The sequence below is a fragment of the Saxophila tyrrhenica genome (genome assembly GCF_035928015.1).
Source record: "Saxophila tyrrhenica strain CCFEE 5935 chromosome Unknown scaffold_1, whole genome shotgun sequence".
In the NCBI taxonomy this organism is placed as follows: Eukaryota; Fungi; Ascomycota; class Dothideomycetes; order Mycosphaerellales; family Extremaceae; genus Saxophila; species Saxophila tyrrhenica.
This window is the reverse complement of record NW_027041733.1, coordinates 1,311,733-1,339,370: the sequence shown is the minus strand read 5'-3', so window position 1 is coordinate 1,339,370 and position 27,638 is coordinate 1,311,733. Positions and strand designations below refer to the sequence as shown.

Sequence of the window (27,638 nt, the reverse complement as noted above, 5' to 3'; positions counted from 1 at the left end):
CCGCATTCCTCGCTTCCCAAGATCAATGCTACCAAGTCCAGCACCTGCATCGTCATTTGGCACCTTTCATCTTTGTTCGCTCGTGACCACCGAGTTGAGCATCGCAACACCATCCGTCCCTTAAGGCCGATCGTCCGAGATGCGACACCGCCGCACCCCAACCTACGCCTTCCTCGCCCTCTCCCGCCAACAGCACCGCGCCGAAGTCGAACGCATCTCCCTCGCCGTCCGCAACTTCCACAAAACCCAGCAGCGCTTCCGCATCTACCATGGCTCCACATCCTCCACCAGACGTCCAGTCGACGGTACTTCAACCAATACGATCGATACCAGCGCCTTGAACAATATCCTCGAGATCGACGGCGTGAACAAAGTCGCTGTTGTGGAGGCCAATGCACCTATGGACGCTCTGCTGGAAGCGACATTGGACTTGAATCTGATGCCGTTGGTGGTGACGGAGTTCCCAGGTATTACTGTCGGAGGCGCGTTTTCGGGAACGGCGGGGGAGAGTAGTTCGTTCAAGCATTCGTTCTTTGACCAGACGGTTAGTAAGATCGAGATGGTGATGGCGGATGGCGAGGTTGTGAATTGTTCGGAGGCTAAGAATAAGGAGGTGTTTCGAGGCGCGCCGGGGGCTTTGGGGACGTTGGGAGTGGTGACGCTGTTGTATGTGAGACTGCAGCCGGCGGCGAAGTGGGTGGAGGTAACTTATCATCCGTTTGAAAGTGTGGAGGGAGCGCTTAGGATGTTCAGGCGCTTTTGGAAGGATGAGGGCGTCGATTATCTGGATGGTGTGATGTTCTCGCCGACCAAGGGTGCGGTGGTGACGGGTCAGCTTTGCGATGTCAAACCCGAGGGCTTGCCAGTCCAAAGATTCAGCCGTGCGAAAGACCCATGGTACTACATGCACGTCGAGGAGTGCATCTCGTCCGGTGGCTCAGAGCCACACAGAGAGCTGGTCCCGCTGCCCGACTACCTCTTCCGGTACAACCGCGGCTGCTTCTGGTGCGGCAAAAGCATGTTCGATCTGACCGGCCTGCCTTTCACCAAAGGAACCCCACAATGGTTGGAATTCATGCTGCGGACGCGGATGCTGTACAAGGCGCTCCATGCACAGGATCCGAACACTCTGATGGTGATTCTGGATCTTGCTTTGCCCTTCTCGGCGGCGGAGGAGTTCGTCAACTGGCAGGCAGAGCGATTAGACATCTGGCCACTTTGGCTGTGTCCGCTGCGTATTGGTGCTATGTCGACGCTGCATCCGCATCCGCTCAGGACTGAAGATAAAGAAGATGAGATGATGCTGAACGTTGGCCTGTACGGTGTCTCGCCAAGGGACTACGAGGAGTGGGTCTCCGCCAATCTCGACCTCGAAAGCAAAGTGACGGAGCTTGGAGGAATGAAATGGGCTTACGCCGCGCAGCTGTACTCGAGAGACATGTTCTGGCAGCAGTACGATAAGAAGTGGTACGACAACTCACGCGAGAAATGCCATGCCACTTCTTTGCCTGATGTATACGAGAAGACGAGTGTAGATTATGAGGCAGGAAGGAAGATGACAAAGGAGAGTAAGGAGTATTGGGATGGGACCATGTTTCCTGCCATTGCGCAGTTGAGGCAGAGTCTGTGGTTGGTACGGGAGGCGCTTAAGAGTAAGGCGTGGAGACTGGAGAGGCGTGATGTATGGAAGGACTGGCCTGAGAAGCGATAGCGCTGTCAGTATGAGTTACGGCATATGAACGGTGCTGGTGGTGGTGGTGGCGGTGGTGGAGATGTAGTCGACTCCTTCCAATTTGCGTTGTGCCTTGGCACGTGACAGCGCGATAAAAGCGGCTCCTCCCGCCTCGACCCCTGATTTAATGAAACGCCGATCTTTCGGCCAGAGCGGCCTTAGTGACATCCCTCTCCCGCTACTCCTGGACAATGTCTCCCAACTCTCCCAGGCCCACGCAGTCTTCACTCCCTCGACTGCAGTGGCTGTTCGCTCATTGTCTGTGATATTACTAACTGCAGCGTCCGAGAATAGCTGGGAGGCCTCTATGCAGCTGGAGTAAGCTGACGACCACAGCCCACGCGACAGGGTCGATAGGGCTTAGAAAGACGTGTCTGGCCAGCGAATCGAGAAAGAGGTAGTGAGTGGCAGGTGGAGGGGTCGTGGTGTGCATTGAGAAGGCGGTGCTTTGTTCAGTAATAATAAGTCTGCTGGTTCAGACTGTAACATCACAAGCATGGCCGCCGCCGAGACAGCTTCCGCGAGGCGATCGAGCGAGATGGCAGCCAATACGATGGTAATAGATACGACAATGTCTGGAACCGATGTGGCGGGGTTGACGGCTTCGCCAATGCCCCAGACAGCTAAGCCGGTTGAGGAGGAAGAGGAGGCGGAGGAGGATTCAGATTCGGCTTCAGACTACTCTGACGACGATGAGTTTCAGTCTCCACCAAATTCGAGACCTCCGACAACGTACGCAAAGAACGCCGAGCGACCAGCCCGCGAAGATATGACCGAAGACGAGAAGACAACATCCAAGACCGCCGAGCTGGATCTGAACAATGGCTCTCGGCCAGGATCAATACAGCTTGTGGAGGCCGACGCTGTGGAGGGGGCAGCAGCCGAGAGGCCTCAGACGCCAGCGTTGTCTGAGGGAGTGTCTTCAGAACTCGAGACACAGAAAGGCTCGACGGCAGAACCTAAGGAGGTCCCAGCAGACTTTGAGGATGTGCCATTGGAAGCAGAGCAAACACCTACAGCTTCTCGTAAGGCACCTCCGCATCTGGAGGACCTGCAGGCGAGTCTACCAAAGCCTGACCTCGTGCTCAAGACAACCTCTGCACAAGACGAAGTACCGGAGGCCACGAGTGAGCCAGCATCAGAACGCCAGACGCCTACGATTGAGGTAACTTCAGGACCCTACTCACCGGAGGGATCTGAGTACTCAAACTCACCTGCTGCAAGTCCGAGCACTCCCAGCTTCTCCATGTCACCAAGGACTCCGCAAGAGGCTCACATGTCTATGGACAGCATGCACTCTGTGGCACTATCCCAATCGAGCCTGGACTACGACCACTTGTCTTCTGAGCAGGTCGAGGACGTACTGGCTACTCCACGTGTCCGCAGCGTTCGGCATCTCCGCAAGCCAAGCAGCCTCGAGATCCTACAGAACACCTTCGGACCGCCCTCGCGACAAGAAACGCTCTTCGACTACTCGAAGGATGACCCGCTCGACACGCCAGCTGTCGGTTCCGAGGAGACCGATCGCTTCGACTTCATGGACACGACATCAGCGTGGCTGTCGCAGAGCAACGGAAGCATGAGCACGCCGAAAAGAGACTCTGGGTCGTCTGACAGTGACGTGGAATTCGATTGGCAGGCCTTAGACATGACGGAAGAGCAGGAGAAGGAAGACAAGGACCTGGCAGAAGGCGCTGAGGACGAGTCTACCGCTTTCCTCCTGGCACGGCTTGAGCAAGAAAACGCAAAGTTCGCTGCGCCAGCGGTGCCGAAGCATGTCGAGCGTGTACGCAGCCAGAGCCGACCTCCGAGCATGGCACATCTGAAGAAGCTGGTTTCGAAGCAGGACGGATCCAAGCTACGGTATAGTCTAGGGCCGGACGTGCTGCAGCAGATGCCAGTCGACGAACCACCACTCATGACTGAGTTCGACTTCTGGGCAGCCCTCGTTCAAGACTACCCATCCACTGCATCGCGGTTGCCGACTTTGACGACTGCTAAGATACGAGCTGGCATTCCGCCGCCTTTGCGAGGTGTGGTGTGGACGAGTATGTCTGGTGCGAGAGACAAGTCTTTGGAAGAGGCGTTTGAGAAGCTCAAGAATGAGAAGAGTCCGTATGAGGGTATCATCAACAAGGATGTCGGCCGCTCGTTTCCTGGTGTCGAGCTTTTCAGGGATGCAGACGGTGAGGGACAAAAGATGCTAGGCCGGGTACTGAAGTGCTTCTCGCTGCACGACAAGGATATCGGCTACTGCCAGGGACTCGGTTTCCTGGTCGGGCCGCTGTTGATGAACATGGGTGAGAAGGAGGCTTTCTGTGTGCTTGTGAGGTGAGAGCAGCGTTTTCACTGACCTGGGAGAATGAACAACGCTGACTCTATTGCAGGCTCATGGACCACTACGCGCTGCGACCATCCTTCCTGCCGTCTCTTTCTGGCCTCCATATGCGCATCTTCCAGTTCAGCACCCTTCTCAAGCAGCATCATCCAGCCCTCGCCGAGCACTTGACGGATCTGGGTGTTGAGCCGGCTTACCTCTCCCAATGGTTCCTTTCCTGCTTCGCTGTCACCTGCCCGCTACCCATGCTCTTCCGGATCTACGACGTCATTTTCGCAGAGGGTGCAAATGAGACCGTTATGCGCGTCGCCATCGCACTGTTCCGCCGAAATGAGGAGAAGATGATGGCTTCTACTGAGTTCGAAGAAGTCATGCAGCTCCTGCTTGGCCGTGGCATCTGGGACGTCTATGGTCTGAGTGCCGACGAACTCATCGACGACTTCACAAGTTTGGGCAACATCATCACGTTCCAGCGTCTGGCAGAGCTGGAGAACGAGTTCGAGAGCAAAGATCGCGAGTCCGTTGGCCAGTCCGCCGGCTTCCTGCCAGACGTACAAGCCGCAGCATCCCGCTTTCTTGGACGGTTGTGGACACCGAACCACGCTCACACGCCGAGCAAAGGCGCAGCCGCGACTCTCTCGCCTTCTAGCGCCGAGAAGGAACCACAGACGCCTAGCGGCAACATTTTATCGAGACCGGGTTTCTTGAGAAGAAGCCCAAGCAAGACGAGCATTGGAACTATCAATGAGAACAGTAGTGAAGGCTCAGCTGCCAATAGCATTGCCAGCACTGCACCAACCGACGCGGAGATCCACGATGGCGAAGCACGGGAGAGCCAGGCAGATAGCGCAAGCATGAGGTCGAAGGCCGAAAGCATGCGCACCGTGTCCATCAGTACGAATCAAGCTCACGTGCAATCCATGCATGGCATTAAGGAGCAGCAGGAACTGCATACGCAGATTGAGGACTTGCTAATGGCTTTGTCAGAGATGCAGCGGGAGCATGCGCAGATGGCCGCGATGTTGCAGAAGGAGCGCGAGGACAGAAATGATGATCATCGCGTGGTGAGGAAGCTTGTTGGCAGGCTCGGGCGTGGAAGACCGAAAAGTCGGGAAGGCAAGGATGTCAGGAGGAGTATGCCGCCGATGGCAAGACAGCTGATGCCGGAGGCTGCGACGGATGTGGCGGACAAACGAAAGACGCTGCCGTCGCGACCACGGCCAGAAGTCAAGACTCTTCCCAAGCGACTCGACCAGGACGTAGAAAAGCCGAAGGTGGTGGCAGAGACCGACGACGACTTCGATGAGCTGGTACACGAAGTCCAGGGCCGACTGGACAGCAACGCTCGCTTTTCGTACAGCTTCGAGACGAAAGCACAGCTGCGGAGCAACCTCACGCGCACTCGCGAGCAGCTTTGCGCAGCAGAGGTGCAGATCAAGACCCTCAGCGAGCGAGCAGAGTTCTCAGAGACGAGCCTTATGACCTTCCAGAATGAAAGCGAAAGCCTGCGCTCTGAGGTCGAGGAGCTCCGCACCCGTGTCAACGACGACTTTAAGGAGAAGCAGAAGCTCGAGCTCACGATCCAGAACATGGAGATCCAGATGCGGATGGAAGCGAAGGCTGTCGAGAAGAGGCAACGCACTGGATGGCTCTCCCGCGGCGAAAGCAGCAGCGATGTTCCTACTGTCAACAAGCCTCAGTCGCATGAGAGATCGAGGACTGGGTCCATCTCGAGCCAGGCTGGCAGTACGACTGGTTTACGAGAGTTGAAGCTGGGGAGGAGAGACTCGGTGGGCAGCGTGCAAAGCATACGGTCTATGAAGATGCAGCGGCAGCAGTCGGAGGGCTCGCAGACGCCTCCAACGGTTGCTGTATCTGCTTCACCACCTGCTGGCGATGCAGAGGTCGTGGTACCGCCTACGCCGCCACCGGTCGTCGCAGAATCCGCTACTCCCACGCCAACTCCAGCACCGATTACCGTGCCCACTCACCCGTCCGGCCCCTCCCACACCCCCTCAGCCTCCCTCTCCGTCCCCGGCTCCGCAGGCTTCGCTCCCCGCAAATCCAGCCTGGCTACGCAAAAGGTCCTCGCTAACCCCACCCACGAACCCGTGCCCGACGAAGCGCTCCTCCTCGAACTCGTCAACGCCAAAACGTCCGAAGCCCAAGCCCGCGCCGAGGTCGACGAGCTGCGCAAATCACTGCAAGTCCAAAAACGCCGCGCCGACGAGACGCTCCTTGAAATCCAAGCCGAAGTCGCTAACGCTAAGCTCGAAGCCGAGGCCGCGAAGCAGGAGGCCGAGAGAGCGAGGTTGGATGCGCAGGCCGCGAGGGCAGAGATCTTCGATGCTGAGCAAGTGGCGACGCCGACTAGCTATCCCAGCACACCTGCGCCGATTGAGGAGGAAGCAGAAGAGTATACGCCTGCGAAGAAGCCGGAGCCGAAGAAGGCGGATACGGCGCCGGTGAGCGCTGGTGGCGGCTGGTTCTGGAGCCGTAGGACGGCTTCCACGAACAAAGCCATGGTTGACAAGGCGGCTGAGTAGGTGGTGCCGCTGGAAGTGTTGATGTGATGTTGATATTGGCGGGTAGCGTCGCATTTGCGTGTAAGGTGTATATATTTGTGGAAATGATGTCGTTCGAAACGAAGATTCCATTGTTATTGCATCTCCAAGCCGCTTGGTGAGTTCGTCTCATAGTTTCGATGCTGGTGATGGCCGCACTACGAAGCCGAGTCGTGGGAAGTGGATGCGGACGTCGACGGTCGCAGGGGGATCGAGCTTTTGAGGCTTGATGACGACTTCTTCGGGGGACATTGCTATTAGTGTTCCTAGTGTTGGGCTGTGGGTGTTGTTAGCAATGCGGCATCATGGAAGCACAGCAGTGGAGGAACATACTCATCCCGCCCAGTATCATCAGGCGCAATCGACACCAACGCCCCTTCAACACACCCAGTCTTCTTGTCCAGCTCCGCATGCGTAGACCTGGGAGTCGGTAACAACAGTGACCTCGTCCCTAGCGCCGGTGACTCCCTCATCTTCTTCACCACCTCCTCGAAATTCTTACAGGTCTCCTCCGTGCTCGGGAGATTCTCAAAGTACACCTCCATCATCTTATACCACCGCCACAACCCCGGGTACCTCTGCGCATTCAGCACCGGCGCCGCACCCTCCAGCTCCCCATCCTTCGTCTCTCCTTGAGTAATACCTTCTGTATACTTGCCTTTCGCTATCTCCTCGCCCCACTTCAGTTCATAGAAAAGACTGATATCCGCCAGACTCGGACTCTCAGTGGAAAAGACGAACCCCTCATCCCCACTATCATTAGCAAACAACGGCTCCAGCATGCTGAGCTGCAAATCCAGCTTCGAAAGATTCTCCGGAATCTTCCTGCCCAACTTCTCCGCATCAATACTATGCCCAATCAATCCCTCGCGATCCCTCCCAAAAGCACTCGCCCAAATACTCGCCGGCATCAACCCGCACGCCACTCGAAAAAGCGGCCGATCAGTCCAGTAACTCGCGAACCCCCGGATCATCGGCCGGTAACTCCTCCCGTCTGCGGCGAGGGGGTAGAGCGTCCGGTAGCCTTCCGATTCCGGGAAGAAGTGCTCGAGGGCTTCGGCGACGAGGGAGGTGTCGCAGTAGATTTCGCGGCCGATGGCGAGGATGGGGATTTTGCGGTAGGTGAGGTTGAAGGTGTTCTTTAGTAGAGGACGGGGCATCATGGTGGGGACAGGGATGAAGGTGTAGGGGATGCCTTTTAATTTGAGGCAGAGGCGGGCTTTGAGGGTGAAGGTTGAGGTGTCCTTAGACCATCAGCATGGGTTGGATGTGGGATGAGTTGAGAGACTTACGTAGCCGAAAAGAACGACTATGGGAGGGGTTTGGGATGCCATGGTGTGTTTAGGGATGGTTTGAAGGTGTTGTATGTTGTTTTGTTTTAGTTTGTTGGTTAGATGGGATGGAGATGAAGTTGAACTTCGAAACATACAGATTTGCCGAGGTCTGTGAGCGAGCAGAAGCACTGTCGGTCGACGGGACGTTCAACGACCAACAACCACGATAGCTGAAAAGCACCAGGACTCCGAACGATCGGTACAATTGGCATATCTAGTATGTACATTGATACATTAATACACGAATCGTCTCCGCAGTCCCGAAGATCCATCACAACCAAAAGCTGGACACCAAGAACATCAATTCATCATGACCAGAGGATAGCAACTCACTCAATGTCGTCCGTTGGAAAGCAATGTTCGTAGAAATCTAGGACACGTTGATGGGCGCCCACTCCTCATCAGAATCATCTTCGTCCGTAAGATCTGCTAGCCTTGCGTATCCCGGCTTGAGGCCATAAAACGTGCCGGACTCTCCATCGAAGATCATCTTCTCCTTGGGCTCGTCCTCACCGTACAGGAACGGAGGGTAATATTGTCCGAACCCTTTGAAGCCCACCATCAAGACCGCGCCGTGAACAGCTTTCAAAGCTTTGGCCGTCTTCTCGATATGTGCTTGCTTGTCGTCAGTGAAGACCACCGGTGCTTGAACGCGGCGCTGGTAGACGATGTTGAGGCGTTCGAGACTGGCTGGGACTGAAGCAGATGGTGCGCGAAGGAAGGGAAGAAGCGCGACAAGCCGGTTGTTCATTTCCGTCTCATCGGCGTTTGTTTGCAACGATGAGCCGTGCGGAGATGTGATGGCGTTCTCGGCCTGGTAAGTAAGGACTTTGAGGTTCGGTGGCGGAGCCGAAGACAGCACAGCTCTCTCGAACGTGAAGTTTGCTCCACTCGAGGTGATGCTTTCCAGAGCGTGGAAGTCTGCAAAGCCGGCGTCCACACCAGCTTGCCGTCCCTCTGCCATTCTTCGAAGAAGTTGACTATCGGCGAAAACACTTGCGCTGGCCGCTACATAGACCAGCGACTTCAATGAGTGGTTCTGTTGACCAAGAGCCTTGACTACAGCGCTAGCGTTCGTGCGGAAGAGATGGTTGTAGGAGGCTTCCACTTCGTTGTCAAATTGCCGGGCGTTGTGCGCGTTTTCTCCTGTTCAAAGGTCAATAAAGTACAGGCCCGATGTTGAGAATTTCCATACATACCTAGCACAAGGTGCTCGAGACCTGTCGGTAGACCAAGCAGGCCATGAAGGCCGCGCACACTGATATTACACTCTTCGAGGACGAGGTGCTGGAGGGGCGTTATTGCCCGCTCGCTGACTTCATCGAAAAGATCCTCGGGTATGTTGACACAAGAGATATTTAGATATTTCAATGTTGGGTGCAGAAATATCGAGATGGAGCGTTCGTTTGGTGTCCAGTATGGCAAACCAGGACCGTTCAGATGTAGAGTGACTGTATTTGTGTTAGCAAGTACATTGGATCCCCGCTCCACGCCCGACGCCCTCGGCAAAAAGGGTTGTATTGCACACACGTTTGGTCAACTTCTGTAGAGGTCGGTGCTCCACAGCATTGCCGACCACTGCTCGTTGAAATGGCATAAACAGCTGTGCCGTCATGGACCGCCAAGTCGGATGATCTTCGAAGTGGCTCAAGTGGGTAGCATTGCACAGAGGGCTTTCCACCATCAGCTCCCGCAAGTTCCGCGCGATCATCATCAAATAGGCAAGTCTCGACATGTCCCGTCCGAACTTCGGTCTCAGTGGGGCATTCAAGACTTGTACGGCCGAGGCGCGCTCATGACGAGACTCCGTCGCGGCGACAATATGGAGTAGACTCGGTGCCAGACGAAAGGTTATCTCCCGCCATAGTTTGGGCTCTGTGAGCTGCTGGAGTCGGTGACTGGTGCAGGCCAAGTTGCGAAGTGTGTTGAGGTCGTCGATGAATTCGATGATATGGGCCACCAGTTCGTTTGGTAGGTCCAGTATCGGGAATTGGAAGGTGGAGTTGTTGGCAGACATCCTTCCCATCGCCTTTGAGATCATGAACTTGAGTCTCATTGTGGTATTTTGATGGAGTTGGTTAGAAGTGCAGTGACGACAGTACCAAGCCCCACGGCTCGGCTCTGGCCGGCACGCAACCCCGCATTAGCGCATTGTGGGGAAGCTCTAGAAATTGTTGCTTGAAATTAAAGGCTACAAATGATATAGACCACGACTTAGACCAGCCGCCCACGTCGCTCCAACCTGTTCCACCTGCTCAAAACAAACCTACCTTCACGGCGCCCACCATGGTCCAAATCCTCCGCGTCGAAGGCCACCTCCCGAACGCCGAAGTCCTCCATCACATCACCACCACCCGCGCCCGCCATGCCCGCGAAGACGACGCTGCGCCTGACGGCAAGAAAGTCCACGCCCGCCCTGCCAACTTCCTCGCCTCCCTCGACAAGCACGAACGTCATCTCCAGTCTCCTCACTACCCGTACCTCAAGAACCCATCCGTATACGGAACACCTTTCTCCCAATCAAAAGCACTAAGGAAATTATCGGCCTTGCACATGCGACGGATACAACATCCGCTGTACGAGGACTACATGGGCAAGGTGCAGCGGGGGGAGATCAATGCGGACAGAGCACGGAAGAAGCTGGAGAGGTTGCAGGAGAGGAAGGAGCTGACTGATACGGAATGGCTGATGATTGTGAATCATGCGCCGGTGGTGCTGGAGCTTCTGCAACCGATGGTGGAGGATTGTGATGAGAGGTTTACGGAGGAGGAGAGGGAGATCCTTCTACAGTGTGTCAAGGACGTTCTGAGGAAGGATGAGGGGAAGCGTGGTGAGGCGATGGAAGGGGTGGTAGAAGGGGGCGGTGGAGATGCGAAGAAAGACGGGTGATGATAGGAATCATTGGGATGGAAATTGTTGCTTTCTGCGGGCTTAGCGATGTGATACCCCGGGGCATGGTGATGGTGAGGATGGTGTTACGGAGTTTCGGTGCGCTGGAACGCGGGATGTCGAATTGAGTTTAAGCTATGGGCTTGTTTCTACTTGAGAGCGGGACAAGCCATGGAAGATGGTCTTGAACTTGTCTTGACCTCCAATCCAGCGTTGGTCGAGAAGCAGGGAGTCTATGGTGTGTCGATTACGCTGAACCCGAGGAAATCTTGACCTGTTGGTCCTAGGCCCGAGCCACTGCCGCTGCAACATCTTGCATAACTGAGCAGTTTGCGTCTGGGTGTGCATCTGGTAATGTGTCGTCAACTCCTTTTTCGAACCGGTCGCGGTACTCTACCGCGCAGGATGAAGGGTCAACAAGCTAGAATACCCTGAACGCCCAGCCCCCTACACCGCCAGCGTGTATAGCAAATGCCTCAAATCCCTCCCCAGATCCTGCACAGCACTCATCCCGGGGCGACACACCGAGTCCACGTGGTGTTACCATTGCCTATCGTCTAGTCTGCATAAGCGCTCGTCCCACCCACCGGGTCTTGTACCACCTCCCGGCGCTTCGTCTGCATGGCCGTTGGGATCGGATAAATCGAGGGTACAACAACTCGACCAACACTCGCACAAAAGATGCGCTGCTTACACGTAATCTCGCGGAGACTGCTGTGGTGTGCTGAGGGTGATGTTCGTCCTCCCAGGAAGAAGTTGTTTCAACCACTCATAGACCGAAACCGGCACTGCTTGGCAAGTCGGACCCGGCGAGGAGAAGCCGACCTCACATTTCGTCACACTAATTGGACAGCTCACTTCCTCTCGTGTCCCTATCGCTCCTTGCGGCGCGGCTCATGCATCCCACGGTTCTGGCCGACACAAGGGCCTCACTCTCCACGCTGACCATGTGAGTGGAGCACGCGTCTCTCCGCAGTCTCGAGCTGTCAAAAGGTGACCGTCGAATGAGGAGGGTGGTCACACAGAACCAAACGCGGGGAGCACATTGCCACCATCGGCCGCGCGATCGTTCCTTCTGGCGAAGCCGGTACCGACGGTATCACAGGCGCGCCGCTTGTGGGATACTACAGCTCCCCGACGTGCGACGCGGCACCAATCCTTTCAGCCATGTGGTTGGAGATGGGTCCTCTCAGACGGTCATCCTGGCCGCGGGACTGGCTGTAGATGTAGGTTCCCACGCGGTGACATCTCTTACTCTTCTGCTTTTCGTCCTCATTGCCCCTCGTCCCGCTTTTGCTCGTACCTGCAGCTACTGTCCTTCGCCGACCTCTGCGGCGGTCATACAAGCCATGTATACGGTGCTCAACGCGTCCATCCCACCCGTGCAACAAGCGCAACCTTCTTTCCACCTCTGAGACAGCGATTCGATCACATCATCTCAACCGGCAAAACCAGGCAGACAACAATGGGGACTCGAAGTTTCGCTCAGGTCGCGCCGACTCCGGCTACAATTGCACTCAATGCGTACATCTACGGCTACGGCGGACACTCGCTTGTCACTCCACACGCCGCCTTGAAACAGCTCTGGTGGACGGATGCGCGCATCGAGGCCAAGGTCAACAAGTCCTTCATCGTCTCGAAGCTCCGAGGCGAGGAGCGCGACTTCCTCAACAAGCCATTGGCGTTTGGGGAGGGTCTCACCGATGAGACGTACATGGAATGGATCCTCGAGAGGGCCAAACGACTCTTTCTCATTTTGACCGAGGTCAAGGTACCCGACCAGATCTTTGGATGCATCGACGACTCGTGGGATGACAGCGACTTGCCAATGTCCTTTGAGAATGTTCGCAAACTGGAGCTTGCTGTCGAGAACAATGAAGCGCTCAACAAGAGGTTCTACGACATGCAATTCCTGTATCTGCTTCGGGAGCTGAAGCAGGGATCGCACATTGACTATGGACCGAGCGAACACATACCGATGGAATACGTCAATTCTCTACCGCCGGCTGTCAGCTTGCAGGTATGGGACAGGATTCACTTCCCTGGCCGACCGGAAGACATTTACATGCGCCGGAAATATGCTCTCACGGACAAGGAGACCGAGCAAGAGTTACGCAAAGCCTTCCTAAAAGATGTACGCAGGGCACAAGCGCTCGATCACGAGCATATCGCATCGGTGTGGGCATCGTATACGACAGAAGATGCTGGCTTTGCGGTGTCTGACTTCGTCGGTGAACATACGTTGGGCACATTCATCGACCATCGCAACCCTATGCAGTATCAACGAGTCCGGGCTGCGGATAGACCCGCCCTCCTCTGCGAATGGATGCATTGCATATCTGATGCGTTGGCATCACTTCATTGCCGTGGCGCTGCTCACGGCAGTATTCGGCCCTCCAATATCCTCATCGACCACCAAAACCGGATCGCATTCGCCGAGATTGGGAGTCTACGGACTTTCCAGCGTGGCAAGAAGGTCAACAAGACTGAAGTATATGACTACGCCGCCCCCGAGTCCCAGCTCTCGAACCCACCTGCAAGCGTCGCCTCGAGCCCACCTATCTCTAGCATTGGAGCATTCGGCAGACTCCGCCAGATGAGCTCGAGTGGAAGTAGTTCATCTGGTCGCTCATCCAACGGCAGCAGTATACGCAGCAATAGCATCGCAACAATACCCACCAGCCCTACCTCGCCCCAACCTCCAAGCAGAACCGGTAGCATGACCCGCCGCACAACCACACCGCTCTCCTCGCCCAAGAAATCTTCCCACCCCTTCCGAAACTTCAGCCGACACCTCACTCACGCCTCCATCGCATCCTCAATGGCCGGGCCGTCTCCTCCAGCCACTATCATCCATCTCGTACCCTCCAACACCAGCCTGGCAGAAACAGACATCCTGCAAGGACTGCCAAACCCCTCTTCGGAACTCGCAGATATCTACTCACTCGGCTGCGTCTTCTTGGATATCATCACATTCATGGTCAGAGGCAAGACCAACGACTTTGTCAAATTCCGTACCTCTCGCGTGCTGTCGCCCAATCCACACGGCAAGCGCTCGCGGACCGATACTTCTTTCCACATGTCACCAGACAAAATCGACTCCTGGATCGACATCCTCAAAGACGACGTCGAACGCCTACCCACTCCAATCGCAAAAGGCGTGCCAGCGTTGCTGAACCTGGTCGCGCGCATGGTGATCCATCAGGCTACGCTCCGCCCATCAGCGGTCCAGGTCCGAGATAGCATCCGAGACATCCTCGTCGGCGAATGTGGCGTGCAAAAGCTGTGCTGCGCAAATCGCGAGTGGACTGCGCTTGAAATAGCTGAAGATGCCGTCGATACTTCTGAGACATACTACCAAGACATCGTCGCTTCAGCTCTCGCTGCTGCCGCGAGGAAGGAGGCTGAAGAGGCTGAGGCTGCGGAGCAAGCCAGACTGAACGGTGAGGATACTGGTGCTGGAGCAGAGGGAGGAGATGGCAATGGCATGGGCAGGACGGAATCAAGGACAGGGAGTTTGACGAACAGACGACGCAGCTCGACTGCGAGCGCGGCGACGACGAAGATAAGTTCTTGGAGGAGGAAGTTTTCCAGGTCGGCCGGCGCAAGTCAAGCTTGATTATCGCAATGGTGTTGCCGGAGAAGTCGGAACGGGAAAATGGTCTTCATGACTTTACGGTGCAGATACCCTTCGGATATGACTTGTAATGACTTCTCGGGATTTTAGCAAATACTTGCAGATACAATATCTCGGCTATCTCACGTCGCCTTGCCATATTTCCATCTATCGCCTTGCGTCCCACATACCCGCATTCACCCTCCCTTTCCTCGACCATGTCGTTGCAACAAACTTCCGCGGCCTCAAATGGCCGGATATTGCGGGCTCGTCAAACACTTGATCGGCAATAACCACGCGACATCTCCACCAGAGAACTCCCCACAGACACGCTTCCACCAACGCAGGCCAAGCGCGTGCTTTGCCGTGCTTGAGGGTCTTGTACACTTCCACCTTCCTATTCGGGCAGGTGATTGGCAGCGTCTATCAGAAGGTGCGGAGCCTCGTGGTGTTCGGGCATTGCTACTTGCGGTGACATTGATATGATTGCACCGAGAGGGGAGGAAGGGTTGCATTGATGGTACGTAAAGTTTCGTTGAGGTGAAGTATATATCAACTTATCTCCTTCGTTTGCTTTCGTTGTTCGCTGTGCCAAGATCTGTCTTCCTTTCTGTCTGTTGATCTACGACTATGGCTCCTCCAAACGAGCACGTGTACAACTCTTCGTACCAGGCGGAAGAGAATCTCGAGAAGCCTACATTCCGCGATGGCGACAAGGCGCTCGATTTCCTGCGGACAGAGGCAGAAGTCGGCGAGGGCGAGGATATCGATGAGAAGAGACTTGTTCGCAAGATCGATTGGATGGTTGTGCCGTTGATGTTTTGCTGTTACTTGCTGCAGTATCTGGATAAGAGTTTGTTGAACTATGCTGGTGAGTCTCCTCCTTCTTACCATGAGAAGGGACGTGCTGACTTGACGGTACAGCCGTCATGGGCATCCGCGAAGACAACAACCTCACCACCGAGCAATACGGCACTCTGTCCCTCCTCTTCTACGTGGCTTTCTTGGCCTTTGAGTTCCCGCACGCATACATGATGCAGCGATTCCCAACCGCCAAATACCTGGGATCTTGCGTCGTGGCTTGGGGTACCGTCGTTGCTTGCACGTCCGCCTGCAACAGTTACGGCTCCTTGGTAGCAACCCGCTTCCTGCTCGGCATGTTCGAGTCCGCCATCAGCCCCTCGCTGATCCTGATTACATCAATGTGGTATCGACGAGACGAGCAGCCAAAGCGAGTCGGATTCTGGTACATTGGCGTCGGTTGCGCTTCGATGATAGGAGCTCTCCTATCGTACGGATTCCAGTTCTACCACGGCGATCGCTTCAAGTCATGGCAGATCCTCTTCCTGGTGGTCGGCCTGATCACCGTGACCGTCGGAATCATCGTCATCATCCTGATGCCAGATAACCCGATGTCCGCGAAGAAGCTCTCGCATGCGGAGCGCGTGGCAGCTGTTGAGCGGTTGCGGGAAAACCAGACGGGTGTTGAAAATAAGCATGTACGTTCCTTATCCCCCCATCCCCCATCGTCCCCAGGCCAGGCCGCTGACAGAGCGATAGCTCAAACCCTACCAAATCCTCCAGGCCTTCAAAGACCCGCAAACCTGGCTCATCGCCTTCATCACCACCGCCGCCAGCGTCCCCAACGGCGCCGTCGGCTCCTTCCAATCAATCATCATCTCCGGGCTCGGCTATAGCGATAAGCAGACCGCTTTGATGCAGATTCCTGGTGGTGTTATAGCTGTGGTCTCCGTTCTGTTGGCAACCTGGAGCGCGGCGAAGTTTAATGCTAGAGCGGCGAATATCATGATTTGGTCGGCGATTGGAGGGCTGTTGGGCGGGAGTTTGTTGGCTTTCTTGCCTTCGACGAGCACGGCGGCTTTGGCTGGGAATTATTTAACGGTATGGTTTCGTGATTCATGTCCTGAGACATTTGCTGACAGTTTCTCCTTGCGCGCGCACAGCATGTCGTCGGAGCGTTTCTGCCGTGTTCCTACTCGTTCGCTGCGGCGAATACGGCCGGACACACCAAGAAAGTGACCATGAACGCAGTGGTGCTGTCAGTCCTCCCTCACCCCCTTCCCCTCGCCATCGCAAGCTGACAGTATCATAGCATGTCCTTCTGCCTCGGAAACATCCTCGGCCCCCTAACCTTCCGCGACGAAGACGCCCCTTCATACACTCCCGCGAAAATCACAATCGTGGCCGTCGACAGCGTCGCCATCCTCGCAACAGTCGTGCTGCTGCTATACTACATGTGGCAGAACAAGCGGCGCGACAACGCCAACGTCGAGCACAAGCGGGACGTTGAATTTGCCGATCTGACGGATGTCGAGAATAAGGAGTTTAGGTATAAGTACTAGCTTCTTGGGGTATTTGCGTAGAGTACATTGGCCTGCAGAGGCAGCGTATGATACATACGGGTACTTCGTCTCCATATGCTTTGCGTTCAGACCATCTGTCTTCCTCTGCCCCTCTTAGGAGGAGGCGCTTCAAGCCCGGCTTCACTCACACCACCTGCGCTTGTGGTGCGGCTCATCGGCTCGCCGCCTGCGCGTAGCGCTGCTGCCATGGCGCTGGGCGCTCCGCTTGTCTGTGCAACCTTCTGGATCAACGACCGCTGCTCCATGCTCATCACCGGCGCGAAGCCCGTCCCTGGTATGCGCTCGACGCCCTTCCCGATAACCGCAGGCCCAGTCTCCAGCAAAGGCAACCGGTAAGGCTGTGTAGTGGTTGACTGACTCAGCGCCTGATCGAGCAATTGCCGCCGCATGTGCAGCGCGGTGTCCTCGTCATCCGCATCGGCCATCACTTCAGAGTCTGCGTCCGCTGCACCAGCTCCGCGAGGTCCAGACTGCTTCATCATCGCGAAATCATTGTCCATGTCCAGATGACTGACTCCAGACGGTGCTGGCGCGCCACTCTTCTCGGACCGTGTGACGGCGTGATATGATGGGATGACAGGCGCGAAAGGATCCTTGCCGCTGGTGCCGCCAGAAGGTGCTGCGCGCTCGTTCGCGGCTAGGTTCGCCAGATCCTGCAACGCAGCCAGAGGGTTTGCGCGTGCGCCACCACGCGTCAGGACTTGATGTGAGGTCGACCGCTCCATCTCAGCTGCCGCAGGTTGACCAGGCGGAGGCGTGCCATTAGCGCCCTCCGTGGTCGCGACTGGCGCGTCTTCGCCCTCCGCAGTCTCCATACCTTCTCCATCTGTAGACGCGACAGCTGTACCGTTGCCGTTCGAGCCCTGCTCTTTCTCCGCTGGAGGCTGGTGGAAGTAGCGGTACGTCGCCAGCTTCGCGGTATCCGTCGCCATTGCTAGCTCTTTGTCGGTGAAGATGCGCTCTAAGCTATATGCTGGCGCTTCATATTGTGCGTAGGTATTCTTGCCGCGAGCGTCTTTAAACGGGCTCCTGCCGCCTCCAAGCGCGTCTGGTGGTGGTAGCGGTCTGAAAGCTGGAGCTGGCGACTCGTTACCGTCGTCTTCTACTGCACCGAACTTGCGCTTCTTGATGCCATTGGGCTCGAGGTCACCTGGGGCCGGGCTGCCCACGCGGTGTCTGGTGTGTCGTGTCTTGCGATTCTGGAGACCGTTCGGTGGCGATCCAGGATTATTGATACCGAATTGGTTTGGGTGAAGGAGGAGTGCGTTGCTGTCGGCAATGTCGAGCTGCTCTTTGTCGCGAAGCAGCTGGGCGCGCTTCTTCGAGATAGTCGCGATCAGTCGCTGCCGAATGGTGCTTGTCAGGGCCTTATGCTCCTCTTCCGCTTGGTGCAACTTCTGTTGGGTCACTCGCTCCAATTCGGCCACCGCAGCTGTGTAGTGGTTCTGTGAGTTCAGTCAGCTACCGCATGTCCTCCACAGTGTATCGCAGCCAACACTCACATGCAACGCAGTCAACCCAGCATCCCTCCTCTCAACCCCATCATTCACCTGCCTCACAAACTCTCTATACCTCGAGCCCGCCAACGCATGGTAATCCCTCTGCGCCGCCTCATCGTCCGGCACCTGCGCAGCAATAGCCTCAACCTCCCTCTTGATGTCTTCACCAGCATCGTCCAGCATGCCATTCCCCTCCCCATCGTCTTGCGAGTACGGATCCGCTCGTAGTATCAATGTCATGTCAACTTGTACCGCTTGTAGTTGCGCGCGGTAATGCTGGTGCTGGTTGGTGGAGAACTCGTCGACCATGCTCTGTAGTCGCTCGACGATGCGGTTTCGTCGGAGGTCTCGTTTGGAGAGGGGTTGCGCGGGTGGAGAGGGTGACTCCAGGGGGGAGCGAGGGCGTGCCATCTTGTTGGAATGAAGTGATGTCCTTGCGGTGACTTTGTTGTGCGTGTTTGATCGATGCAAGGTCGCGGAGTTGCGTTGGTCAAGACGTAGCAATGCTTTGTTGGTTGTCTGGTGTTGTTCGAGAAAGTCAATGAATATTCTCGACAAACACAACGAGTTGACAGAGGATCAGCTATTGCGGTGGCATGGCATGGTTGTCTGCATAACAAAGCGTGTAGAAGGAGAGGAGAGGAGCGCTGGTGTAAGGTCCTAAATTGATCGACAATTCACCGAGGCCGCAACGTCATTGGTCAGATGGATGAATAAGCCGACAACGGCGACGATGAGATCAAAAAGATGGCAGGAAGCAAAGTGTACCTGAAGATACATGTAGGATCAAGCAAGCTCAAAACAGTCTCACAACATCTCATTCCTTCATCGATCAATTCGTTATAGTACAAGCCAAACCAAAACCGGTATCAAAGCCAAAGGATCAACGCCGAGTGCAAGCCCCTAGCTACCACCGTAGCCCCTTCCATCGTCCGTTCCAACTCATGTAGAAGATCAATAGGTAGTCGTCGGTATTCCTGCACCGCCGCATCCACCCCTCCGCTGCATCACCGTCACGTGGTGGTCGTGGTCGTTGTCGTTGCTGGCTGCTCCGTCGCTGCCGCCGGCTGCGTGTCCTGCGGTTGCTCTTTCGTGGAGACTGTCGTGGTCGCTCCTCCGTTCTTGCGAAGGTCCATCAACGTCTTCAACAGGAGAAAGAGGCCGGCGGAGAAGAGGAGCCTGTCGCGATCGTCAGTGTTCTGTCTCATCGTGATCGTGAAGCAAGATGCATACCAGTTGAGCACCGACAAGGCAAGTGCGGCCATGATCCATGGGGCGAGCGTACCGAGGAGGTGCAAGACGCGCTCCGCCAGAAGCGGTCCGCGACCATGCACCGCCAGCGCAATGGCAGCGGCGAGCATGACCCAGGTGGCGAACCAGAAGATGGTGGCGAGCACATCAGTGATGAAGAGCGCGAGCAAGAAATTCCTCGGCCAGGGCATGGTGAGTATGAAGAAAATGCCGCTGAGAACGGTCAACAGGGCCTGGAGATAATAGGTTCATCAGCTGATGACCAATGCGTGACTCGGGGGGGTCGCAAGCGTACGGCAAGGCAACCGATGATGGCCAAAGGCATGTGTGGATCGTTGATCAACATGATGATGAGTGGGAACCACACGATGGCGGAGATGATGAGCTGCAGAAACTTGAGAATGTCGTATGCGCGCGGCGTCCTGGGCATCTGATCTTTTTTGGACATGTCGTGTGGTGGTGTGCTTGATGCTTGTGCCGACATGGTGTATGATCGTATGTTTGATGTTTCTCCGAAGAATGTTCTGTGCTGATGATGGGTTTTCAGAGCAATGAGCAATGACGAGATGGATGTGTTGAAAGGGAGACGAAGAAGCGAGAATGCAACAACGTCAGAAGAAAAGAGGTCGAGAGAGGACGCAGCAGGCGTGCCTACCTCTTGCCTTCTGAGATCCGGCAGCCACCTGCTCGTCAAATTGCGTCTCCCAACAGCCTACCGTTCCTTCCTCAAACCCCTGCAAGCACAAGACGCAAGTGGCAATGTCCGCTTAGTAGCAGTGGTGAACAGCTCGTCTGCTGAGTTGGCGACGTTGTGACATTTGCATGGTGAACGCACTCTTGCTGGACCTAATGCTTTCGGAATCCCTGGTCACGATGGCAAGCTGTGAGCCAGATTCATTCTTGCCAGTGCTCGATATATCGGTCGCTGCTGAACAACGTCTCCGCTTGAGCCTTCCCCGAGCGCGATACTGTGCGCAGGTAGGTGGTCGGGTTGATGTTGGAACATGGCGGAAAGAGCGAGGCTGTGGACCCAAGACTCTGCACTGTGTGACGATCCTGCGGAGATATCATGAAGTCCAGCAATGCCATCTCTGACAGAGTGCATGCATATAGTTAGCACTCGCATCCTAGCATCTCATGACTTCCCTCAGCTTCCCACAAACCGCCAACATCACCAACTGCGCCGTTGGACTGTCACGAGCGTGTTGGAAGACCTCCACATCATGCATTGACCCAAAAGCTTGGATCACGCCACAAGACACTCCAGCTGTCTGCAACAGCTTCGCGAATGCTTCATTCTGGTCTTTGAACGGATCCTGGTCCGAGATGATCATGGTCGTAGGCGACATGTACTCTTTGGCCTCCTCAGCGCTCATGAGTCCTGGAGACCCGAGGATACTTGAACGTTCTTTGAGGGTAGGAAAGTAGGCTACTTGCTGCTGCTCAGCCCAAACGGGATCTCGAAGCATGCCACTCCGGAGCTCGGCTGTGACGTCGACGTAAGGATGAAGCATCAGCTGATGAATGATAGGTAGGTCCAGGGCGCGTTGCTTGTTGAGGACCGACATCGCTGCAATGATCTGACCTGTAATTCTGTTAGCGAGAAAAGTGTATCAGCATGGCAAGTCCCACAGCCTGAGCTATCACCAGCCAGGACAACGCGATCGGTGATCAAGCCGTGTTCATCGCCGTTCTTCAGGATATACTGGAGCACTTCCAGACACTGCCCATGCTGGGCAGGGAACTGCTTTTCTGGAGCAAGCGTGTACTCCGGAAACACAACGGCCGTTCCCGTCTTGCTCACCATGTCGAACACGAAAGCCTCAAACTCAACGGCACCGCCGAAGATCCAGCCGCCGCCGTGGACGTAGTAGACGAAAGGGACAGGCGTACGAGCCGACTCCGGCATGTACATGAAGGTGTCAACCTCGCCGTGACTGGTTGGAACCGCGTGCTCAGAGACACTGATACCTGGATTGGTAGGACGCGGCGTCTGGACTTCGCGGAACAGCGCTCGTTGCTGGGGAATGGAGTATTCGCTGAATGGTTTGCTGTTGGAGATGGCGCCAAGCGAATGCAGCAGGGCTATGTTGTGGGGGTCCAGGTAGTGCATGGTAGGTTCCTGGGGGTCAGTCATGATTTGAAGTGTATTGTAGATCAGAACGATCCGGATATGGATTTCCTATGTGTGCTATGACAATTCGAAGATATATCTTCTGTCTCGCGGCATTGCCGCCATTTTAATAGCTCCGCGTGCTGTCGACTCTGACATGGATGCAAGTTGCTGCCTCGCGTTATGCGTTACCTGAAGGCGTCGCTCTGAACCTTGAGCTCATGGCAAGATTCCGCAGAAGGCCTTGTTTCGCCCATGGGTAAAGGAAGAGTAGTCGTCCCGATGAGCAGGAGTGAAGAGCGAGACGCAGCCTGACGCGGTCCTGCCTATTTGAGCCTAGCTGGCTACTAGCGTGACACGATGCATAACGTTATGCTCGCTACACGTCCTCCACGTCTCTCTTCATCAAGATATCATCTCGTTACGACTCGTCCAGCTACATCGAAGGCGCATCTTTGCATAGAGCCTCAACTACGCCACCATGGATACGGCGGCTTGCATCAGGGAGCGAACTTTGAACACCACAACGACCTTGAAGGGCATACCAGCCTCCTGAGTCCAAGTGTTCTTGACTCTCAGCTCATGTATCCCTCGTGGCCGCAGAATGACAATTCCAACCGCGCACGACCTCGGCATGTCCACCGGCTCGATTAGGACGGTGACCGAGACCATAGGGGCATCCTCTTCAAGCACAGGAATCAGCCATGCAGTTCCTTGTCAACTACTGGATGACTCTGGGCTCAGGAGGCGGCTCCATAATGCTACGACTGCAGTAATTGCGGCACGAGCGGTGAAATGGTGACTACTCTGTTCGACCTTCACTGGTTTCGCCAGATACATGCAGATTACTATTGTTAATCTGTTCGAGCCATGCGTAGCTTCTGGAGGGCTCAGGGCGCTACATTCGACGGCACAGCCGCGAAATGCCGTTCATATCCGCATCAATCTCGACACAGTCCGCTCAAGTGCCCCTTGTTGTGGTCTCGCAGTGGTGTCTGCAGTGGTGCACTCGCTTGCGCGCGGAAGGGCCCATCCTTGAGTCATGGTGTCAATGCCTTGACATGCCGAGTAGCAAACTCTGTGCAGTGTCTCCAGGTCGCTCTTGTGCACTGCCGGCGACGCCACGAACCGTTATTATCTCTCCTTGACGGAAGACTCCTCTGCCAAGAATCTCTGCAATCGCCTGCTACCTATATCTTACCTCGAATGTCCAAGGAAGCCACTACTGCTCAACCTTCAGGGATGGCCTCCGGCAAACAGCCAGGTGCCGTAAAGCCTATACTATCACAGAGGAACAACTCCATTGTCGACAATGACCTCGATGTACCGGATCTCAGCTTCGGTGTGGAGCTAGAATATATGTTCGCTTCATTGACCGACCGCAGTGATGGCAAAGACTGGCCTAATATGAGCGCTGATGGTCGAGGTCAGGAAGTCGTGCGAGAGGCTCTTTCCGGTACTATGATGGCGGAGTGCAGAGTGTGTAAGCAATCATTTCGCTTCAAATTGCCGCTCAACACCAAGGCTGGGTGGCCCTACGACGGGGTGAAGCAGCTGGACCCAAACCCGGATCTTCTCGATGACTACGATAACGACTACATGCTTTGGGACGTCGTGGAGGAAAACCTCTATGCGCTGGAGCCAGAGCTTCAGATTCTTGGCGAAATTGGTGACAAGTACACCTGCACTGGCCTGGAAGTGCGATCTCGAATACTGAGCCCACGGAGAGATCTTGGGGTCCGCGACCCCAGCTCCGCAACTTGCAAGATTCACAAAATTTCTTGTCAACAGGAGATCTCAGCTGTCATGCACACGTTACGGCGACGCTTCTGCGATTTCTCGAATGGTCGCCGGAATGACTACTTGTTTGCTAACAAACGGTGTGGTCTTCATGTCCATGTAGGAACCTACGGAACGCAGTACGAGCTCAAAGATGTCAAGAACGTCATGAGCATGTACGCAGGGTGCGAGAGACTCATCGACAGCATTCATGCTCCGCACAGGATCTCATGGACAGACCTCGGGGTTCGTCCTTATGGTAGCGTCACAGCCGATGATCTTGAGCAGAGCAGCGATTACGATCGGGACCCGAGTGTGTACAACATCCCTCTCTCGGCGCCCTTCCTCCTGAATGTTCACCGTAGACGATACCCTAATACGGGGGCAGTCGCCTCTGCCAGTGGATCGTCCAAGCCGCTATATCCGGACACACACATTTCAGATGCTGCAATGAGGCTCGCGTGCTCTTCCCGCCACGTCGGCGCCTGGATCCATTTAATTCAAATGGCACCTGACATAGCCGACCTTCAGGCTCTCTACGGTACACGCTCGAAGAAGACAGTGCTTAATATCAGGAACTTGCAGGCGAACAACCCTGAGCCTCTCAAGACGACGATTGAGTTTCGACAGTACGCTTCTACCATGTTGACTGAGCCGATTCTGAGCTGGGTGGACTTTGTGGTGAAACTTGTTTACTTCAATCAGCAAAACTCCTGGGCTACAGTCTACGAAAAGCTTCACATGGAAGCGGTTGGTGAGGACACGTTCGCACAATTTGTACTCATCTGTTCTGATATCGACTGTGATGAGGAGACGAAGAACCATTACCCGGAGCGACTGCGCCCTAACGTTGGGACCTGGGTACGCAATCTTCGCGCAGGAGAAAAAGCTCAAGCCCTGGCTGCGAAGCCGGACAGTGACTCTCTCGCCGCTCTTGCCCTTCACAGCATCGAGGAGGAGCGGAAAGACATGGATGAGCGTAGTGCGAGGCGAAAAATGTGTTCCAAGCTTAGGGAAGGTGGTGAGTGAAGTCCAATCCGCTGATGTCTCCGCACCATTCAAGCAAGCTAACTTTTCACTTTCTGTGAGCTAGGGTACGGCCAATTTGATGCCGGTGTTGCTGACAAGATTGCGTTAGAACTGGGCTTCTGGCTCATTGACGAAGAAGCGCAGCAACTTACAATCGGATTTGAGCCCCAGCATTTCAGCCACTACTTCCGACACCCTCTGCCACAGACAGTCCACCGACCGCCTCCTTCTGAAGGCGGCTTCGAAGAAGACTTTGGTTCTCCGACGCCTTCCACAGCGAGCATGCGAGTACGGGGTACCACTCCGTCCTCGCTCGGCTCACCATATGGGTACAGTCCATCTCCGCCACCGCCGCTGCTGGCTGGCAAAGTGCGCTCCACCACTCCAGACCCTCGCAGCGCTCAGGGCCGGGACGAGTCGTAGAAGGACCGAAGCACCGCTGAGCACTCCAGCAGCTCTGTTTCCCAACGTAGCGAATGCATGGCCGGTCAACTTCGCCAAGTGTCCAATGGTGTAGGGGACACCAACGTCAGCCAGGCCAGGCGGACACCCAGCGCACGAACACACCAGGAGGCTCTCTCTCGTCTCCAGGAAGGTCGCCTCAAGGCGCAAGTGGCGGGAGCGCAAGTCAGGCTTGACAGAATTTGGTTGCTTCCGGAGAAATGCCTCTCTCGGTGTAAGTGCAGATGTCTCATTAGTGCTTTCATTTGGAATAGTGGAGGGAGTTCAAGGAAGGTCTATTGCCAAGGTCCTGTATTCCCTCTTGTCTCCGTTCTTTGGACTTTCAATTCACACTACGTGGAGCGGCGTAACGCATCTGCTTGCGCCACGCGACTCCCATTCCTTAAGCAATTCACTGTACTGTATGAACTATCTTTCTGCTTGCTCCATTGCCTGTGGAATGGCCACAAGACTACAATGTGGAGCCCTGTGTCTATGTGCCATGTGTGTCGCTGCACGAAGGCGTTGGACAAATCTCTTGCTCATCGATCGAGTCAGCGGCGAAGCAAACATTCACTCGGTTGCACAATAGGATCTGTGGTATTTTACTTGGAAGCCGACATGGTACCGCAACAACGATCCCTCGGATACCTCTCGCAACAGTCCACTGGCAGGCCATGGAGACGCAATCCAAATCCGCTTTATCGTCGATACAAGCGTCTCCAAAGATATCGGGCGCCACCAGTCCTAAGCCAGCGTTCAATGAAGATTTCACCTTTGGAGTTGAGTTTGAGTTTATGTTACTCTCGAAGAAGGAACGTCAGGACATAAGTAGATTCGAGGCATTGGGCTCGAATGCTCTCGCGAAGGACATTGTCCGTGACGCACTTTCCGGTGATCTTCAAGCCCAATGCAAGGCATGTGGTGATCTCGTCAAGTTCCGGCTGCCCCTGCGGCAGGGCCTTCTTCCTCCGAAGGAATGGGAGAACGAATACGACACTTGGGAAGTAGCAACGGAGAACTTTTGGCCAAGGAAATACGAGTGGGTCGCCCTCGGAGGTGTTGCGAGCGACTACGCCTGGGAGGGCGTCGAGATCAAATCTCGCATGCTACACCCCCTTCGTTGCCTGCAGGTGCAGACCTCGCCAAATTCACATGTACATGAGATCAGCTACGAGGACGAGATAAGTGCTGTCCTCGTACAGCTGCAGCATCGCTTCACCAGGTTTGACGGCCAGGAACCACAAAACGATTATCTTTACGCTACCGATGAAGCGGGTCTTCATGTGCACGTGGGCAATCAGTTGGAGGGACTTGACATTGGGACGACTAAGAAAGTGCTTTGCATGAGTTTGGCTTTCGAGCGGCAGGTCGATAGCGTCCAGGCCATTCACCGCATCGGCGCTACAGACATTGGGACAAGGCCGCTGTTCTATCCTACCATGCCGTCTTCTGCTTATTATACCAAGAACGATCCGTCTGTGTACAATGTTGGCCTGGCGGACGGCTTCCTGTACCACTGCTACGACCGGCGACGGGAGGCAGAGAAGGGCAATGCAGCGCAACTTTCAGCCCATCCGCTGCCGGCAATACATCCCGTGCTGAAATTGGTGACAAAGAGTGCGCCAGATTATCCGGCCTCACACTACGACGACCCGTCAGTCCGAAAAGCTAGCGAGGGTTTCAACAAGGATTCCTGGTTGACGCTGGTGGCACAAGCGCCCAACATTGAGGCCTTGCTCGGCATGTACACCACCGCTCCCAAGAACACCATTGTGAACATCAAGCAGCTAAACCGAAAGATGAATCCATGGAAGATGAAAAGGACTTTGGAATTCAGACAACATCGTTCGACACTGCAAGCCGAAGCTGTCATCAGCTGGCTCCGATTTGTTGTTGCCTTGGTGGCCTACTGCGAAAGCAACAATACGGCCGCGATCATGGCTTTGCTCACCAGAGACAATCGAGTGCGGCGGAGCAGCTTCGATTTTGCGGAGCTGTGTAAGCTTATCGGGTGCGATGACAACACAGTGCGGCACTACACCGATCAGCTCTCTGGTGCATACGCTCACGACTTGCGGCACAGAGAGAAGCTGTACGCTCATCTGGCACAGGGCACCGCTGAGCCATTAGCGCCGCTGGCACTGTTCACCATCCAGAAGGAGCGCACCGACATTACCCCAACACACGTGCAGCAACGCCTCAGAGAGAAGCTGCTTATGGGTGGTTATGGGCAGTACTCTCGAGACTACATCGACGATGCACTGGGCTCCGTAAAAGTGTCGGAGGATGAACGTCGGAAGATTACCTTGGGCTATCGGGCCCCGATCTACGCTGACCAGTATACAAGTGCCAGGTTCACGGCGTGCGCACCGGGACCGGACGATCCTGGAGACGTCACTGGTATTGTTTGTAGTTTGCTTAACACAGACGTTAGCGATTTTTGGGAGACGGCCGGCACTGGGGTCGAGCAAGATCGCGAAAATTCGCAATCTGATGAGCCACCTGCGCCTTTGGAGTCGGAGCAACACCGCCGGACAGCCTCCTCCGATCCGCCGTGGATGGCTGAGGTCTTGCGGCGGACAGATGCTGCAACGAACTTGAGCAGTCTGAACTCCGACGACGGCCGAGGTAGGTATATCGCAAAGTCTCAAAGGCAGGACTGAGCT

The 27,638-nt window shown here is 55.4% G+C and overlaps 12 protein-coding genes across 12 annotated transcripts; 7 read left to right on the top strand and 5 right to left on the bottom strand.

The window, feature by feature from the left end:
- Window positions 1-139: 139 nt before the first annotated feature.
- On the top strand, window positions 140-1,711 carry LTR77_000592 (uncharacterized protein; the record flags this gene model as incomplete). The annotated part of the gene is made up of 1 exon (XM_064797857.1): window positions 140-1,711. The coding sequence occupies one exon, from the start codon at window positions 140-142 to the stop codon at window positions 1,709-1,711; it is 1,572 nt and encodes a 523-aa protein (XP_064664091.1).
- Window positions 1,712-2,228: 517 nt separating this feature from the next.
- On the top strand, window positions 2,229-6,616 carry LTR77_000591 (uncharacterized protein; the record flags this gene model as incomplete). Its single annotated transcript, XM_064797856.1, has 2 exons — window positions 2,229-4,063; window positions 4,120-6,616. The coding sequence occupies 2 exons, from the start codon at window positions 2,229-2,231 to the stop codon at window positions 6,614-6,616; spliced, it is 4,332 nt and encodes a 1,443-aa protein (XP_064664090.1).
- A 147-nt stretch (window positions 6,617-6,763) lies between these two features.
- Window positions 6,764-7,797, bottom strand: LTR77_000590 (uncharacterized protein; the record flags this gene model as incomplete). The annotated part of the gene is made up of 2 exons (XM_064797855.1): window positions 6,764-6,911; window positions 6,968-7,797. The coding sequence occupies 2 exons, from the start codon at window positions 7,795-7,797 to the stop codon at window positions 6,764-6,766; spliced, it is 978 nt and encodes a 325-aa protein (XP_064664089.1).
- A 541-nt stretch (window positions 7,798-8,338) lies between these two features.
- LTR77_000589 (uncharacterized protein) lies at window positions 8,339-10,024 on the bottom strand (the record flags this gene model as incomplete). The annotated part of the gene is made up of 3 exons (XM_064797854.1): window positions 8,339-9,114; window positions 9,168-9,419; window positions 9,499-10,024. The coding sequence occupies 3 exons, from the start codon at window positions 10,022-10,024 to the stop codon at window positions 8,339-8,341; spliced, it is 1,554 nt and encodes a 517-aa protein (XP_064664088.1).
- A 230-nt stretch (window positions 10,025-10,254) lies between these two features.
- LTR77_000588 (uncharacterized protein) lies at window positions 10,255-10,857 on the top strand (the record flags this gene model as incomplete). Its single annotated transcript, XM_064797853.1, has 1 exon — window positions 10,255-10,857. The coding sequence occupies one exon, from the start codon at window positions 10,255-10,257 to the stop codon at window positions 10,855-10,857; it is 603 nt and encodes a 200-aa protein (XP_064664087.1).
- A 1,465-nt stretch (window positions 10,858-12,322) lies between these two features.
- Window positions 12,323-14,476, top strand: LTR77_000587 (uncharacterized protein; the record flags this gene model as incomplete). Its single annotated transcript, XM_064797852.1, has 1 exon — window positions 12,323-14,476. The coding sequence occupies one exon, from the start codon at window positions 12,323-12,325 to the stop codon at window positions 14,474-14,476; it is 2,154 nt and encodes a 717-aa protein (XP_064664086.1).
- A 627-nt stretch (window positions 14,477-15,103) lies between these two features.
- On the top strand, window positions 15,104-16,836 carry LTR77_000586 (uncharacterized protein; the record flags this gene model as incomplete). The annotated part of the gene is made up of 5 exons (XM_064797851.1): window positions 15,104-15,344; window positions 15,398-15,972; window positions 16,034-16,375; window positions 16,438-16,532; window positions 16,587-16,836. The coding sequence occupies 5 exons, from the start codon at window positions 15,104-15,106 to the stop codon at window positions 16,834-16,836; spliced, it is 1,503 nt and encodes a 500-aa protein (XP_064664085.1).
- Window positions 16,837-16,922: 86 nt separating this feature from the next.
- LTR77_000585 (uncharacterized protein) lies at window positions 16,923-18,767 on the bottom strand (the record flags this gene model as incomplete). Its single annotated transcript, XM_064797850.1, has 2 exons — window positions 16,923-18,302; window positions 18,360-18,767. 2 exons carry the CDS (start codon window positions 18,765-18,767, stop codon window positions 16,923-16,925), a joined length of 1,788 nt encoding a protein of 595 aa, XP_064664084.1.
- Window positions 18,768-19,369: 602 nt separating this feature from the next.
- On the bottom strand, window positions 19,370-20,091 carry LTR77_000584 (uncharacterized protein; the record flags this gene model as incomplete). Its single annotated transcript, XM_064797849.1, has 3 exons — window positions 19,370-19,535; window positions 19,590-19,840; window positions 19,903-20,091. The coding sequence occupies 3 exons, from the start codon at window positions 20,089-20,091 to the stop codon at window positions 19,370-19,372; spliced, it is 606 nt and encodes a 201-aa protein (XP_064664083.1).
- Window positions 20,092-20,734: 643 nt separating this feature from the next.
- On the bottom strand, window positions 20,735-21,744 carry LTR77_000583 (uncharacterized protein; the record flags this gene model as incomplete). The annotated part of the gene is made up of 2 exons (XM_064797848.1): window positions 20,735-21,192; window positions 21,255-21,744. 2 exons carry the CDS (start codon window positions 21,742-21,744, stop codon window positions 20,735-20,737), a joined length of 948 nt encoding a protein of 315 aa, XP_064664082.1.
- Window positions 21,745-22,926: 1,182 nt separating this feature from the next.
- LTR77_000582 (uncharacterized protein) lies at window positions 22,927-24,951 on the top strand (the record flags this gene model as incomplete). Its single annotated transcript, XM_064797847.1, has 2 exons — window positions 22,927-24,520; window positions 24,593-24,951. The coding sequence occupies 2 exons, from the start codon at window positions 22,927-22,929 to the stop codon at window positions 24,949-24,951; spliced, it is 1,953 nt and encodes a 650-aa protein (XP_064664081.1).
- Window positions 24,952-25,646: 695 nt separating this feature from the next.
- On the top strand, window positions 25,647-27,635 carry LTR77_000581 (uncharacterized protein; the record flags this gene model as incomplete). The annotated part of the gene is made up of 1 exon (XM_064797846.1): window positions 25,647-27,635. The coding sequence occupies one exon, from the start codon at window positions 25,647-25,649 to the stop codon at window positions 27,633-27,635; it is 1,989 nt and encodes a 662-aa protein (XP_064664080.1).
- Window positions 27,636-27,638: the final 3 nt, after the last annotated feature.